Source organism: Nothoprocta perdicaria, unplaced genomic scaffold, assembly GCF_003342845.1.
Source record: "Nothoprocta perdicaria isolate Ctin4 unplaced genomic scaffold, notPer1 scaffold_62, whole genome shotgun sequence".
NCBI classification, from domain to species: Eukaryota; Metazoa; Chordata; class Aves; order Tinamiformes; family Tinamidae; genus Nothoprocta; species Nothoprocta perdicaria.
Window position 1 is genome coordinate 1,930,073 of NW_020455888.1, and position 13,977 is coordinate 1,944,049.

At 41.9% G+C, this 13,977-nt stretch overlaps 1 protein-coding gene across 1 annotated transcript in view; it reads right to left on the bottom strand.

The window, feature by feature from the left end:
* FLT1 (fms related tyrosine kinase 1) overlaps nt 1-13,977 on the bottom strand; it is a 109,684-nt gene that overhangs the window by 24,325 nt on the left and 71,382 nt on the right. The window contains exons 14-17 of the mRNA XM_026049819.1: nt 10,304-10,450; nt 8,311-8,442; nt 2,883-2,989; nt 194-329 (exon numbers count right to left, since the gene is read on the bottom strand). Of these exons, the coding sequence (XP_025905604.1) occupies nt 194-329; nt 2,883-2,989; nt 8,311-8,442; nt 10,304-10,450 (522 nt within the window). The remainder of the gene's footprint in view (nt 1-193; nt 330-2,882; nt 2,990-8,310; nt 8,443-10,303; nt 10,451-13,977) is intronic.

Consider the following 13,977-nt stretch of genomic DNA (forward strand, 5'->3'; position numbering starts at 1 on the left):
ATGCRGTTAGCCAGTCAGTCCTAGATGCTATAATTTAGTCATGGAAAAATAATACTTCCCATGGATAGCTCACACCTAACCCAGCAGAATATTGTGCTGCGTGCCTAAAATATCTCCATCTCCCCTTTACCTACAGATATAAACGTCTTTCACTCAGTAGCTGCGAACTCAACATGACATATGCTGATATTACCTAGTTTGAGCCTTTCCCTGGCAATCTCCCATTTGCTGGCATCGTAAGGCAGACGTTCACATTGTTCATCCAAGGGGACTTCATCAGGATCCATTATGATGGACAAGTAATTGGTCTTAAYTTCAGAAGAATAAGGCTATAAAACAAAGAATATTGCAAAATTAAAAAGAGATGATACCTGTCAGCATCTTTTTGCTTGAATCAAGGGTACCAAGCTATTTCTATCCACATGGCTGTACATTTCACAGTTGAATGTCTGATAAAATTTCTTTTCATTTATTTCAGTATTACAACCCATTTTTTATGCAAAATAAACCTTTTCCTCAACCTTTCCTCATATGTGACATAGCAATTTCTTCAATGAAGAACTCACTTGCTTTGATACAGGCCCTCTGCATAGTTAAGAGAAATATTTTCAGAAAATGACTAAACACTCTTCTTAAAAATAACTTTCCCTCATGATTGTGCAAAGCCAGAAGTGGCCATATGCAACAGATGGAGCACAACTGCCAGTGTTTATTTCTTCCTTATACCCAGCAAAGATAGGTCAGATGTGGTTAGAAGTTGTGCAAGAATAGCCGCCAGAAGACTAGACATTATACATTTCGCAAATGGTTTATACATTTTTAGAATTTTTGATTTCTTATGTGTCATTTCTGAAATTATTGGAGTCTGGTGTAATTAATAAATACCTAGATTAAAACAGCTGATTTAAAAGTGAATTTTCAAGAAAATCAGTTTCTGCTAAACAAATGGATTATCCATTTCACATGAGGAAAGTGTGGAAAGATGAATCTCATCTCAGTTTTCCACAGCCCATGCTTATCTACTTTGAAACCTTTTCCATTTTCCTTCAAAGAGCATCTAGACTGTTATTCTATTAGACATTTTCTTGACACAAGAAGTGATTAAATATTTATATAAGAGATCTAATGTTTGCTCTAGAACAGCTTTGGAGATGWTCAATCCCAGAAAAAGCAGTAGAGGAGCAGGAAGATGCTGAGAGGTTCCTACATTTCTTTGCCAAATCTTTGGCACAGTTTGGGTTTTGAAACAACATTCTGAAAGATAAAGAAGGGTTAAGTATATCAGTTRTTTCTCTGTATTTATGTCAGGCAGGCTTAAATAAAATGACGTTTCTCAAAGAGCACAAAGTTTTTTTTTTTGGTTTGTTTCCATTGTGGCAACGTCATTTGTATATGAAATTTAATTTAGAGCTAATTCCAGACATAAATCCGTAAGAGTAAGGGTTTCTATCAGAAACACAGAGGAAGCCCTAAACATAGAGCATTAACTGGAAAGATTTATCACTATGTAATGTATTTAAAATTCCTTGCTTTGTAGCAAGAATGAWTATTTTTATTATCTAACCTAACACACAAATGCTAGGTTTTGAAAAAAAAAAAAAAAGAAATTAACAATTCATTATGTTTTTTCCAAGTATTGAGCTCATAGTCTTGCAGTCCTGCTATGAACTGCTCTGTCTTTAATGGTGAGTGGCCAGAAGTGGTCCTGCTTGCTTTGTAGTTTCTCTATAGCAGCGAAGTTTCCCTAGAGTTTCAGCTCACCTCTGTTTTATTCCCTCTCCCAAACTCCCTTATGTCTCTTCTTAGGAAAGTCTCTGGTAATGGGAAGRCAGAAGGAGCGATTGCTGCCGTGCAGCCCTGCTAGAGAGGCCTGGTCCTGGTTCCTCTCAGGTGATAGAAGTTCTCAGCGCAGAACTTAAAATATAGTCAGGCCTTAATCCAGGTTCAGATAAAATGGTCCAGAAGGCTGCAGTTAATGTTTATAGCTATTGCCAAGCCAGCTGGAACATATTGTGGAGGCTGGGAGGTGACCCAGGCCACAGAGCCTGTGGTACCCATTCCATGTGAGCAAAGGAGTGCTGAAAGCTGAGGGGACAGGGGGTTCAGTACTATTGAGATTTGGGGTTGGGGAGGGGGGGTCTGTGCAGTCATTCCTTGCCCTACGTCCTGCAGTGCACCCCACTGCTCCAACATTCCTCTAAGTCTCTCTGAGAGCTTCCTACCRTGGTGAAGATTTGTATCTCCCACACACGAGAGCTGCTGTGGTTTAACTTCTCCGTGTAGGAGCTCATGCACCCAAAGTGCTGTCAGTACAAAGGGGATTTAAACCATCGCAGYTGGTCCTGAGCAAGAGGTAGGGTCAACCACACAGACACTTAGCACTTTCCGGCTGATACAGCCACATCTGTAGCAGGGACTGCACCACCAAACATGCCTCAGTAAAACAGCACTTTGCAAGTGATGTAATTACAGCAGACAAACCAGACCTCACTGGGCTCTGGGAAGACTTGTCATTCGTGCTCACTCAGATCTTCAAAGACATCACGATGCCAAACTCCCACGGGTGCAAGGAGGATGAGAACGCCTTCGGTGGGAATGAGGCACCCAATGCTCCCGAGCCCCAGCGCTTTTCCCGAACCAGCCCTTGCCTCTTTGCTCACTCATTTCTTAGCCCCCTGAGTCACGATTTCCCAGGCCAGCCATCCTTTGGCTAACTGCACAGTGATCTACGGTCAATGGTAAGTGAATCTATTTCTTTTTTTTTTCTTTCTTTTTTGTTTTCTTTTTTTTTTTTTGTGGTCTCTGTGATCCCAGTGGTCTGGGAAGAATTTTCCAATATAGAGGGAGGCAGATGGAAGCAGGAGCCCTGAGCCTGGTCTTACCCTCTTCAGCTTGCGTATGAAGAGAGTCAGCAGGAGCCAGAAGAGCGTCGCAGCCACACAGGTACAGGTCAGTGTTATCAGCTCCAGGTTTGACCTCTCCGACGTGCCTGGGAAAACCAAGCAGCAAGCATTTTAGACCATGACCTGCAAAACAGGGGCAGGTTACTTTTGATTGCCATTAAAATAAAATACCAGGAAGGACTAGTTTCTTTTCAATGGGGTATTAATCTGTGTTTGGCCTGGCTTACAGAGTCTGAAAAAAATGGTCTCCTCAACAAAACCATTGCACTGAACATGGCAAAAAAAGGGGCTGCATTTGTAGCACCCTCTTGGTACTTTTGGTAAAAACTCAAGCCTTCCTTGAGATGCAGGAGGTGAAGCAAGCCAGGTGGTAATGCTGTTATAGACATCAGTGAATCCAGTCTCTCATTCCTGTGGTCTGGATGGGTCAGGTCATGCAYGGAGCTGCTGAGCTCGACTAGAGCACAGGTGTCCTCAGTGCCGTGTCCATCCAGCAGCATGGGCAGCCCCAAGATGCACTCCTGGGATGCAGCCCAGGTTCCCTGGGGGCACCCACCTCCCCTCTCCCCAGCAGCAGCTGGCAGAGTCAGGCTGCTGTGAGGCCAGGAAAGCTCTCCAGAGCGGGGAGCAAATTAAACGCAGAAGGAGAAAAATAACAACAGCAACAACCACAGAAAAATGGAGCGGCAAGAAAACATGAACTTGAGAAATCTGGAGAATATTAGAGCTCACTGAAAGATCCTCAAAAAATCCCAAATAAAATTCTCCTCAGATTGCCTCTTAGGGACTTGTAAAATGGTTTCAGAGCAGTTTTGCAGATTGTGTCAAAACGTCTCGCTTCCCACAGTGCTCTCTCCATCCAAGYGGCAGTGGATGCAAAATGCTCATGCTCTGTTCTTATTCTGATACCCCCTCCTGGGACACAGGAGAGGACAGGGAGCAATTCTGAACATGATTTCACAGTGTTTTTGTCAACTGCCCTTGCAGCGTTTTCAAACCCCGTATAGCTCCTGACAAATGCAAACTGGATGATTGATGTCTCACTGGTGGGCACCCTCCTAATCGGAGGGAGATGTTGCCTGATTTTAAGCAAGGCTACAGAGCTTTGTTCCCAGCTTGAATTGCTTCCTGTAGCTGTGGCTTAACGAGCATAATATCTTCCCTCCTTAAAAGTGATAATCAGATTTGTGTTCATGCCCTATATTTAAGATTCCTCAGGCATGTCTAACCTGGAGCTTTGAGAATAAATCTTGTTGAAGCCAAAATACTACTGCAACTAGCAAGTGCAGGTTAAACAATATCTATTTCCCCAACATACGAGCTGCTAAATTTTCAAAAGTATGAGTATTTTTTAAAGGCTTAATTTAGATATGGGACATAATGATGGCAAAAATGATACAGCCTAATACAGCTTGCGTGTCTTCTGGCATCAGGCTTTCCATTTGCATATGTATACTCTTCTCTTGCGTCTGAACAGGATCCATGCAGATGGCAAGTAATAGTTTCTGACATTTATTCAGCAAAACCTGGAGGGACTGAGGGTTCATTTGTTGCTCCATATGACAGGACTCACAAAACCCATGAGATACAATATAGCCTGTGCCGAGGAGAAAGGCAGCAACTTTCCAACGTCTCCTTGTGTGCCGCATGGGAGGTAATGATGTGAAGGGTCTGCCTTTGAAATGTCAGTGGGATTGTAGGCAGCAAGAATGCATTTTTCCAAGCTGGAAGTGGGGTAGGTTATTAAACTTGGGAATGCCAGTCTTGTGAAAAACTTGGCTGTCAGAGCTGGCTGAAAACCTCTCAGATGAGTAGCAGAAAAATCTGATTGGGGTAAAACAGGTAGGGAAGGAGAGTGAGGAGGTCTACAGGAATGAGAAAGCAATGGGAACACATAAAAGGGCTGAGAATTAAAAAGGTTAGGAGTGACTATGAATAGAGCTCTCAGTCTCCCTACACCGTAGCCAAGGATCTCTGACTCCAGCCTCGCTCCAAGGGGACTTTCATCCCTCTGCCACCCCAGCCACACAAAGACTTGTCCCTTTGTGCAGATTTGCCTCATCTACAACAAGCAGCCCTATTCCTCCCCCAGGCCCCTCTCTCACTTCTGTGTGTGCTTAGAGCACCACAGAGGGGCAAGGAGAAGGGGACTGAAGCAGTCAGGCAGGGATAGACAAGAAAGAGAGCAGTAGACACCACTACTTCATGTCCTCTCTCTCTCAGTAAAATCTAGTTCCTGCTGACCAGAGTCGAGGGGAGATATCCCAAACTAACCAGCAGATCCCTTCAGGTGTGAGCAGGGTCATCTGCTTTGAGTGACACTTTTGGCAGATCACTCTTCTGCTTAGGCCTTGGGCTGCCGTGCTCTCCACTTTGGACTAGGACAGCTAGGACTTCAGACTCGGAAGGTCCAGGTGCAGCTCTGTTTCAGGTGCAGACCAGTAAAAAATAATATCTGAGGTGCCAAGACCACTCTCAGTTGCATCCAAAGGGTCTCAGTGACCACCACCTGCTATACCAGTGTGGTCTGTCCCAGCTTTAGCTGTGTGACCTCCTGTGCAGCACTGGGACAGGTGTCCAAAGAGGCTGTGGACTTTTCAGTTGTGCAGGTTTTCATGACTTGGCCAGACAAAGCCGTTGCTGATCTACTCTAGGATCAGTGATAGACCTGTTTTGCACTGGAGCTTGCCCTGAGCTCACTTCCAACCTGTGATGCAGCAGCCTAAGCAGTTCCTGATGTACAGGATCTCTTATGTACAGTAATAAGGACCTTTTCTCTTACAGTTATCCATATAATGCTGGTGGAATCTCATTTAGCAACTGAGGAAATTCTTAATAAAATTAACAGAAACATTCTGAGCAACTTCAGCAACTCATACAAACTCATGGGTTTGTACCTTATGAGAGGCCCATAAGATACAAACAGCACTTTGAGATGCAAAGGTAAATAGATAGACAAACAGGTAGCTATATAGAAAACAAATACCCTTTTCATAATGCCAGAATAGTTGAATGAATGCTTAATAAATATGACGCTTTTGTTTCTCATCAGCAAGGACCACATAAAGTTGTCARGCATCAACTTTAATGTGCGTCACATAAGTGAGTTTAATCTGTAAAATATGCTCTTCATCCACATACACCTCAGATGGTGCTCCACCTTTGTAACTAGATGTGTGAAGGACACTTTCCTGGGGGAGTGTGCAAGAAGTCCTCACATGGAGAAGCAATGGGAAGGTTTCAGGTAAAAAGTTGACTATTTGGAGATCAGTGCAAACAGCTAGTGGCCAGGCATGATCCTGAAGATGAGCTGCACAAGATAGACTGAACTTCCTGTGTCCAAAAGCTCCCATCAATATGTATTTAAGAACCCACTCCTCTTCCTTGTCGGGTGCTATGACAGCCATTTGCTCTTCTTGTCCCTTCCTTTGAGATTTGTTGCCTTTTCAGTTCCTCAGCCAAGAACAAATGGACATCTTGCTCTGACATTCCTAAAAATGTYGCTCCTCTCCTCAGAAAGCCCTACAAGCAGAGCTTCCAAACCAAACAAGGGCTGTGATTATTTAAAGACAGCCCTTGGATTCCACCATCCATTCATCTATCTCTGATACAAAAATAACACATTGTTTTATCTGCAAGTATAAGAATGTTTTTTCAGAGCAAATAAAAAGAGCAGACAGTTTCCTTCCTGACTCATTCACAAACTACTCTTCCAATCTGTTAAACACAGCCATAGACACGAGGCATTGCTCTGTTCCCTTTGATCTGCTGCGCTGCGCTCTGAGAACATTGGTACAGAGAAATGCTTTGTTATTTGCAGTTGCAATTATATGGTGTTTCTAAGAAAGCTGAGGAAGTGGTAAAGTCTCAGGCAAGCCTCATCTTAAAATCCTGATTCCATATACTCCAGGCCCCAAAATGGACTGAGAGGTTGCAGTTTGTTTGAAGATGAGCAGATATGCAGGTTACGTGAAGGTTGCATAGGAATGAGTGAATAAAGTCCTCCATGCAGGATCATTCGTGTAGACGGAGGAGAGAAGAAACATTTTCTTTCCCAATCACACTAGATAAATAAAATCTCTTTTCTCCATCCAGTCTCAAAGCTATAATTTTCTAGTACATGATGGACTATATCTCCTGCTTAGCTCCCACAGAAATCATGCAAGAAGCATGTCTGTGTTCTCTGCAGGACATGCAATTGGAGAAGAAGCTTTCCTAGCTGTTGTATAGTCTCTTTTCTGGATCATGCACAAGGAGATARAGCTATCTCCTTGTGCCATCCTACCATGCCATAGGATGTGCCATAGAGGCCATCCTACAGAATGTTGGTGGTTGTAATAAGTATCCAAGATACAATGATGTCAAAAATCAATACAATAATGAGTTTCATTGTCCAGAATAATCACCCATCAGGATGCATTTGACAGCAAGTACTTGGCGACAAGTCATTCTTCCAGTGATTATAATAGTTATTAAAACCTTAGTATTATTCATAAGGAGATAGTTGTTTTTTACTCCTTGATTATACCAGTTAGGGTAGCCCACACGCACATATTCTTAACCATGACCTTTCAAAACAAGACCTTTATCATCAACAACAATTAACTGAGAATGCTAAGGCACTTATGGCAGAAAATTAATATYGATTTACTAGCTGTAATTGTCTTCTGCTGTAGGACAATACAGGACAATATTCAGGTTTTGCCTTCAAACACATCTAGCAAATGTGTGAGAACATCCACAAGGACATAATCCCTTCCTCAGGGACCTAGTGGTCAAAATGCCTTACAAAAAGACATGTGAAATGTATTATGCGAGACAAGTCGCTGCCCTAGGTTTAAGTTAAGCTTAGCATAAGTCAAGAGGACAATGCTGTACATCTAAATGAAGAGCAAAATAACTCAAGTAGTGGTAGCTGTGATAACTCGATAATACCTACTTCTTAGGCATCTCAGAAAAATGCATCTATAGTTGTTGCTAAGACAAAATCTTCTGATCCAATTTGTCCATTCAATTTACATTGAAAATAATAAAAAAAGAAAATATCTGACAACTCTGTTTTTTATGGAATTAACCTGAAATCGGAAAATGAGTGGGTAGGAGTTTGTTCTTTATTTTGTTTTCTGTTTGTTTTGATGATACTAAATTTACATTTGTCTTCTACCATGACCTGATCTTTGTTGGGTTGAAGCAATTCTTCTTTTTAGGTCAATATAAACACACTCTGAGTTAGCATTTCCTGTTAGGCTTCCTTTCCAACCTGGTACATTTCCCTTGCTAGGACTTCCTTCAGATTGCTGCATTCAGAGATCACCACATAATCCAAAAGTCATACACCGTCCTTTCCAGCTTGAGTAAGAACATCACTCTGGCAAATGCACTGTTCTCATTTAATATCATTTTTTACCTTGTACTGTGACATATGCTGCACTCTCCACAGACCCTTTTAAGTTGGTGGCTATGCACTGGTAAAGTCCTTCATCCTCCTCTTTTATTCTTTCAATAAACAGCATTCGACTTCCGGGCCCTAAAATTATTCCTGCGAAATGAAAGATTTTGCAATGAGTGGGAGCCAGGATATAAACAAAAACAACCACTTGTGTAATAATATCTGCTTCAAGTTCTTCTCAAAAGAAATCTGAGCCACAGGCTGCATAGCACAATGTTATCTGCAGGAAAGCCAAATATACTTGGATGTTTTGGGAAACTTTTGGAAAACAGTGTTTATAAAGCACTTGTGTGAGTGAAAAACCTCAGCCTAAGAAAGTGATCCTGGGAGCACTTGATATTAAGCATAGCAAACAGCGCTACGCTTAGACTTCCATGCAAACGAGTCCTCCAGCATGTCTCCAGTTTTAAAACACATGGGTGGTCTGGGTACACTTCTCAAGGCAGGTCTGTCTCAGAAGTAGTCTGAGTCTTGGAGCACTTCCAAGGCCTAGCTCCACGCATCCACTTTGGCCTTGCTGGYAACAAATTCAGACTTGCTACAAATCCTATTTGCTCACGTGACAGGGCCCCTTCTAGGAAGGGCTCCAGCTAATATGAAAAACGGCCCGTTAGGTCTAAAACCTAGGGGTTAGTCAAAGTTTTCAACACCTCCAGCAAGCAAGGAACAGAGACAAGCAGCAGATTTGGCCTCRGGCCTGCATGAAGGCGCAGTACAGCCAGGAAACGTGTAGTTAAGTACACATTTACGCATTTGGCGCCAAAACAGAACTATCRGCCCATTGAAGCGTATTCCCACCATCTATTTCAGGCACTTAACTCAAGTGCTCTGACTTGTCCTGCAGCAACATCTTCCTGGCTTCTAACCTTGCGTGTGTTGCACTTACACCCAAGTGAGAAACACAGCCCGGCTTCTAGAAGATGGTGTGAGTAACACAGCATAACCATGTGGTCGGTGTAAAACTTCACAGAATCTAGCTCTAGATTATGTTTAGCATCTACGTTGCAGGTCTACACATGTTCATAACTCACTTCAGTGAACACTCAGAGGTTTTTCCAGTTGCTTTTATTTATTTGATAGTATTTTCAAATAACACAGAACCTTACATCCAAAGTATTGCTGATAAAGGCTTAGGATACAAGTTCCTTCAGATGAAACATATCTCAACATTTTTGCTGAGCTTTAAGACTATCTCAATTTACGGTTCTGATTGAGATGCAGGTGAATCCTCATAATAAAAGTTTTGCCTTTTTCCTTCCTCAATCTTTTTTTACCTTTTTTTTCTCTAAAGTCTTCAAGGTACCCGTCCATAATTTTGTTTCCATCAGATCTAGACCTGTAGCCTTGACTGATCTTTGAAGACACAATCTGAACACACCACTAAACATGTCTTGAGGTTTTTTGTCTAACTGCAGCATAACACCTGAGAAGTTACTACTTTCTGCCGCATGAAATGTAGATTCCTCTGGTACAACTGGATGCTTATCAGTTTTGCTTGTGGATCCCAGATTTAGAATTAGTTGGGTGGTAAGCCCATGAATCCAGGGCAAGCTTTACACACCTGGCCATGGACTTCCTCTGGTACTTACCCACGTGTCACTCAGGCTTTGATTTATCCTGCCTAGCTATATGCTGGCCAAGACACCTAATCCTTAGGCTCCCCCTCTAGCAAATAGAGAGAAATAGGATTCTCTAGAGATGACTCTTCTAAGATGTAATTTGAGAAACATATTGCTCCCTCTGACTGCATGGCACCTATAGCTTGGAAGATGTCCTCAAGTTACATGGTGTGATCCACCGTGTTGTCCTTCTGTCTTCCCAGCTGTAGAAGAGAGATAATTCTGCTCCCTACTTTGCGATGCAAATGTGAGTGACTGTAGGAATGGTTACCTRGACACATGGAGTGCAACACAAAGGTTATAGAAGGTGGAGAAGCATACAGAGCTCTCACCTGATTCTTCGTGTATTTCTTCATGGTTTTTAAACCAGGATATCTGCGGCTCTGGGATGCCTTTAACCTGGCACTCCAACATTGCTGAGTTACTGGTGTTCACCGTCTGATCCGTAAGGTGCCGCAGCAGGGCTGGTGCTTCTTGAGCTACAAGACAAAACAATATCTCCATTTTACATTCCTATAACTGTGGATTTTAAATTATCTTCCATACCAGCATTTTACTGATGTTAGATATCAATGCAGGTGTTCTATCAAGATCATTGTTCACAGATGTTATTTACTGTTCTGGTTTGTTTAGGAGCATTTGGTGTGTACAGACTATTTCTTTTACTCAGCAGCAGCAGGTTATGATGACCAGAGGTTCAACGCCCGATGCTGACATTGTTTAGAAGACTTCCTCAATTCCATTATCAACCACATTTGTTTACCAAAAGCAAAGAGTTTCTATGAGAGCTCAGAATTTTGCAGAAGCAGAAGTAACAAACTGACATGAAAGCTTTTAACAATCATCAGAGCAACCTTAGGCAAGCATTTCTCTGCATCAGTGAAAGCATTATAGCAGTATACCCATGAATGTGACTTTTATCATTTATTTACTTCAAAATGTACAGTTATGAATACTATTCAGCAAAATCACATAATTCAAAGCCTGAAACGATGAGCATGAAGGCACTGTGTTACATCTCCCAAGGATTTCATAAATTCTTCCACTCTTCTGTTTTATGTGTTTTGCTGAAGTCAAGAAGGCCTGTCCAAACCACTCCAAAACTGAGAAAACTGTGTTGGTGAGGAAGATGCCTCATGCAAGCTGGAAATGTCGGAGAGCCTGGTGGCAGCAGCAGAAGTGAGTCCTRGCATTGCATACAGCACACCACCATTCCCATTTCCCCTTTTTTTTCTGCTTAAATTCACACACTGAGATGTAATAAAATACAAATAGCATATATCAGTTCTCCTTATGCTCAAAAGTTCCCAACTTGACAGAGGAGCATCCCAAAGGCACTCTCCAACCAAATGTTAAAGTCATCTCTGGGAGAACCAAAGCAACAAATCTTCCTCATCTTCATTTTAGCCATTTCCCACTCGTGGCCCGCTTTCTTACCCAACCAAATACTCTTCTGACAAAAATCAAGATATATGCCACACTTATGTTCATTATGTAACAACATCTTTCTGTCACAATAGCAACTTCTTACATGATCCCTTCTGATATTTTTATGCATTAAAAGTAGTGCTGGAGAACCCAGTGCATCCCTWAATAAACTCACAGATGCAGATTCCCTTGGATTTTCTGTTCAATTCAAGAATCAATTACTTGCAATTTTCCCTTCAAGACACTGCCTGTGTTTAATGTGTGAAACACATTAAAAACCCAAGAAGTAGCAAGAAATAGCAAAAAATAGCAGGAAATAAAAGAAATCAATAAAATAAAATAAAATAAAATAAAATAAAATAAAATAAAATAAAATAAAATAAAATAAAATAAAATAAAATAAAATAAAATAAAATAAATCATCCTTTGCAAAGTATTTTCTTTTGGACCACAATAGACATCGGTACACCAAGTTCATTATCAGCTGAATTTATGACATTCTGTGTTTGGACGAACATACTCTACTCTTTCAGAAAAATTGACTCTATTGTCTGTCAGACACTTGCATCATCACAAACATTTTATTACCAGTTGTGAATTAAAACTCTCCAAAACAACTAAGAACCAACGTACCACCAGTTCATCCAGTGTGTGTGGACCCTGTAGTACTAGAAACTTTTCAGGACTTCTAAAATAGGCCATTTTTGCTATGCTCCTAATTCCAACATAGTCACGAACTCTTAATGACAACTTGGTCTCTTATGTGCTGCAAGTCTGGTGTTTCCATGGGTAATCCTACAATTTGTTTACAATGCCGTAGACAGTCTGTTCTCCTTTCATAAACAGTAATGCTCATGAGAGCAGCCATGAATAAATGTTTTAGCAAATACCTACACAACAGCATTAACAACAATTTCCCTGCCGCCGGGCAGGCTGACCTCTTGTCATTTATATCTTTCCTTGATTTCTGCACGGTTCTCAGGCTTCACAAAACAACCTGTCTATGACCAGGCATAGATTGACAGACATTCACACACACAGACCACATTTCCCAATTATCACTGGTCCCCACTGGACACCCCAACCCAGGCTTTCGAAAAGAAGGAGGACAAGAAGACGCAACAAAGGCAAATCACACATTCTGTGGGTTATTTGCGATTAATTTTAATTTGTTTATAACCATACACTAGAGATGGGTTTCCATATTAAGAACTTCCTTGCTTAAAACTTAGATCCTGTCACCATTCACATATTCTCAATAGTTCTCTGCTGCAATCAGCTGATTTTTCACAGATTTGGTTAATTTGCAGGTTGCTCTTGCAAACCACCTATTTCCCTGGTTTGTTTTTGCAGGAAAGTCAAAGGGAATGTTTTCCAAGTGAACTCCAGCTCTGCTCACCCTGAAGCTGAAGGACTTGCCTTCACTTGCTCTCAGCGCAGGCAGAGCTGAGATGCTGCTGCCCAAACGTCATGCTCAGAGCCCCTGCAGAGCCATGGGCCCTGCCTTTCCAGACCAAATTCTGCTCTCAGTTACACCTGGGGAACTTCATCGTAGGCAGAGGTTGGCCTGGGGGAGCTGCAGGAGGTCCCCGAGGAGCATCCCTGGCTTTGGAGCACCCAGTGAAACAGGGGCAGCRAGGAGGAAAACCTTCCTTTTCCGAAAGCAAGCATGAGGGAAAACATTCAAATTTGTTAATTTGGGGGTATTTTTGCCCTTTGCTATGCTTTCGGTTGTTTGTTCATTTGTTTTTATTAACCAGTGCAAAAATATAAATACATGCTTCAATTTTAACACTTAAAAAAAAAAAAAATATATTCCACACCTTTCTCCCTAAATAATATATAACACAACAGCAGGTAGAGAAACTCCAAAAATCGTTGAGATTCTCCATTTGTCTAAGTGACACCAAAAGTGACAGTAGCTTTATAGCTGGCCACCAAGAACTGCTTTCCTCGAGCATTTCCAGGGAGGCTCCTCGACGCATCCCGACACGAAGGGTTAACACATGGCGGTGCAGCGTGGCCCTGTGAGCATCCCTGGAGCCCAGCCTGGCAGAAATGCCGTGTACATCCTTGGGTGACAACGGCATAGAGGAACAGCCTCACCCCCAGGCGACTGCCTGCCTGCCGCGAGTCGCCGTGCCGTGGCCCTCGAGGCCAGGGAAAATTCGTAATGTCCTGTCATCGTCGCCCACCTCGCCATCGAATGTCTGCTCGCAAAATAGCCTCGACAAAAAGGGGGTGCTCTGCTTTGTAATTCTCCTGCAAACTTGGAAATGCTGTGGGTATGCAAACCCTGCATAAAAAAAAAGTATGCATGCAGAAAATGCATGCAAACCATGCATTGCCCCATTTTAAAGCAATTCCCAATTATTTCACTTGCTTTTTAGGCATCTTTTTTTATTATTATTTTTAAAGAGACCCAAGTTCCTTTGCAAGAACATATTGTTTCTGGAAGCCATCATGCTAATAATGAACAAAAGAGCAACTGTATACAAGCAGGCTATAGGTGACATTTCAAGATATAAATGATTATTCTTTYCTTTACTCTGACAACTTCCAGGTTATCAATTGTTTT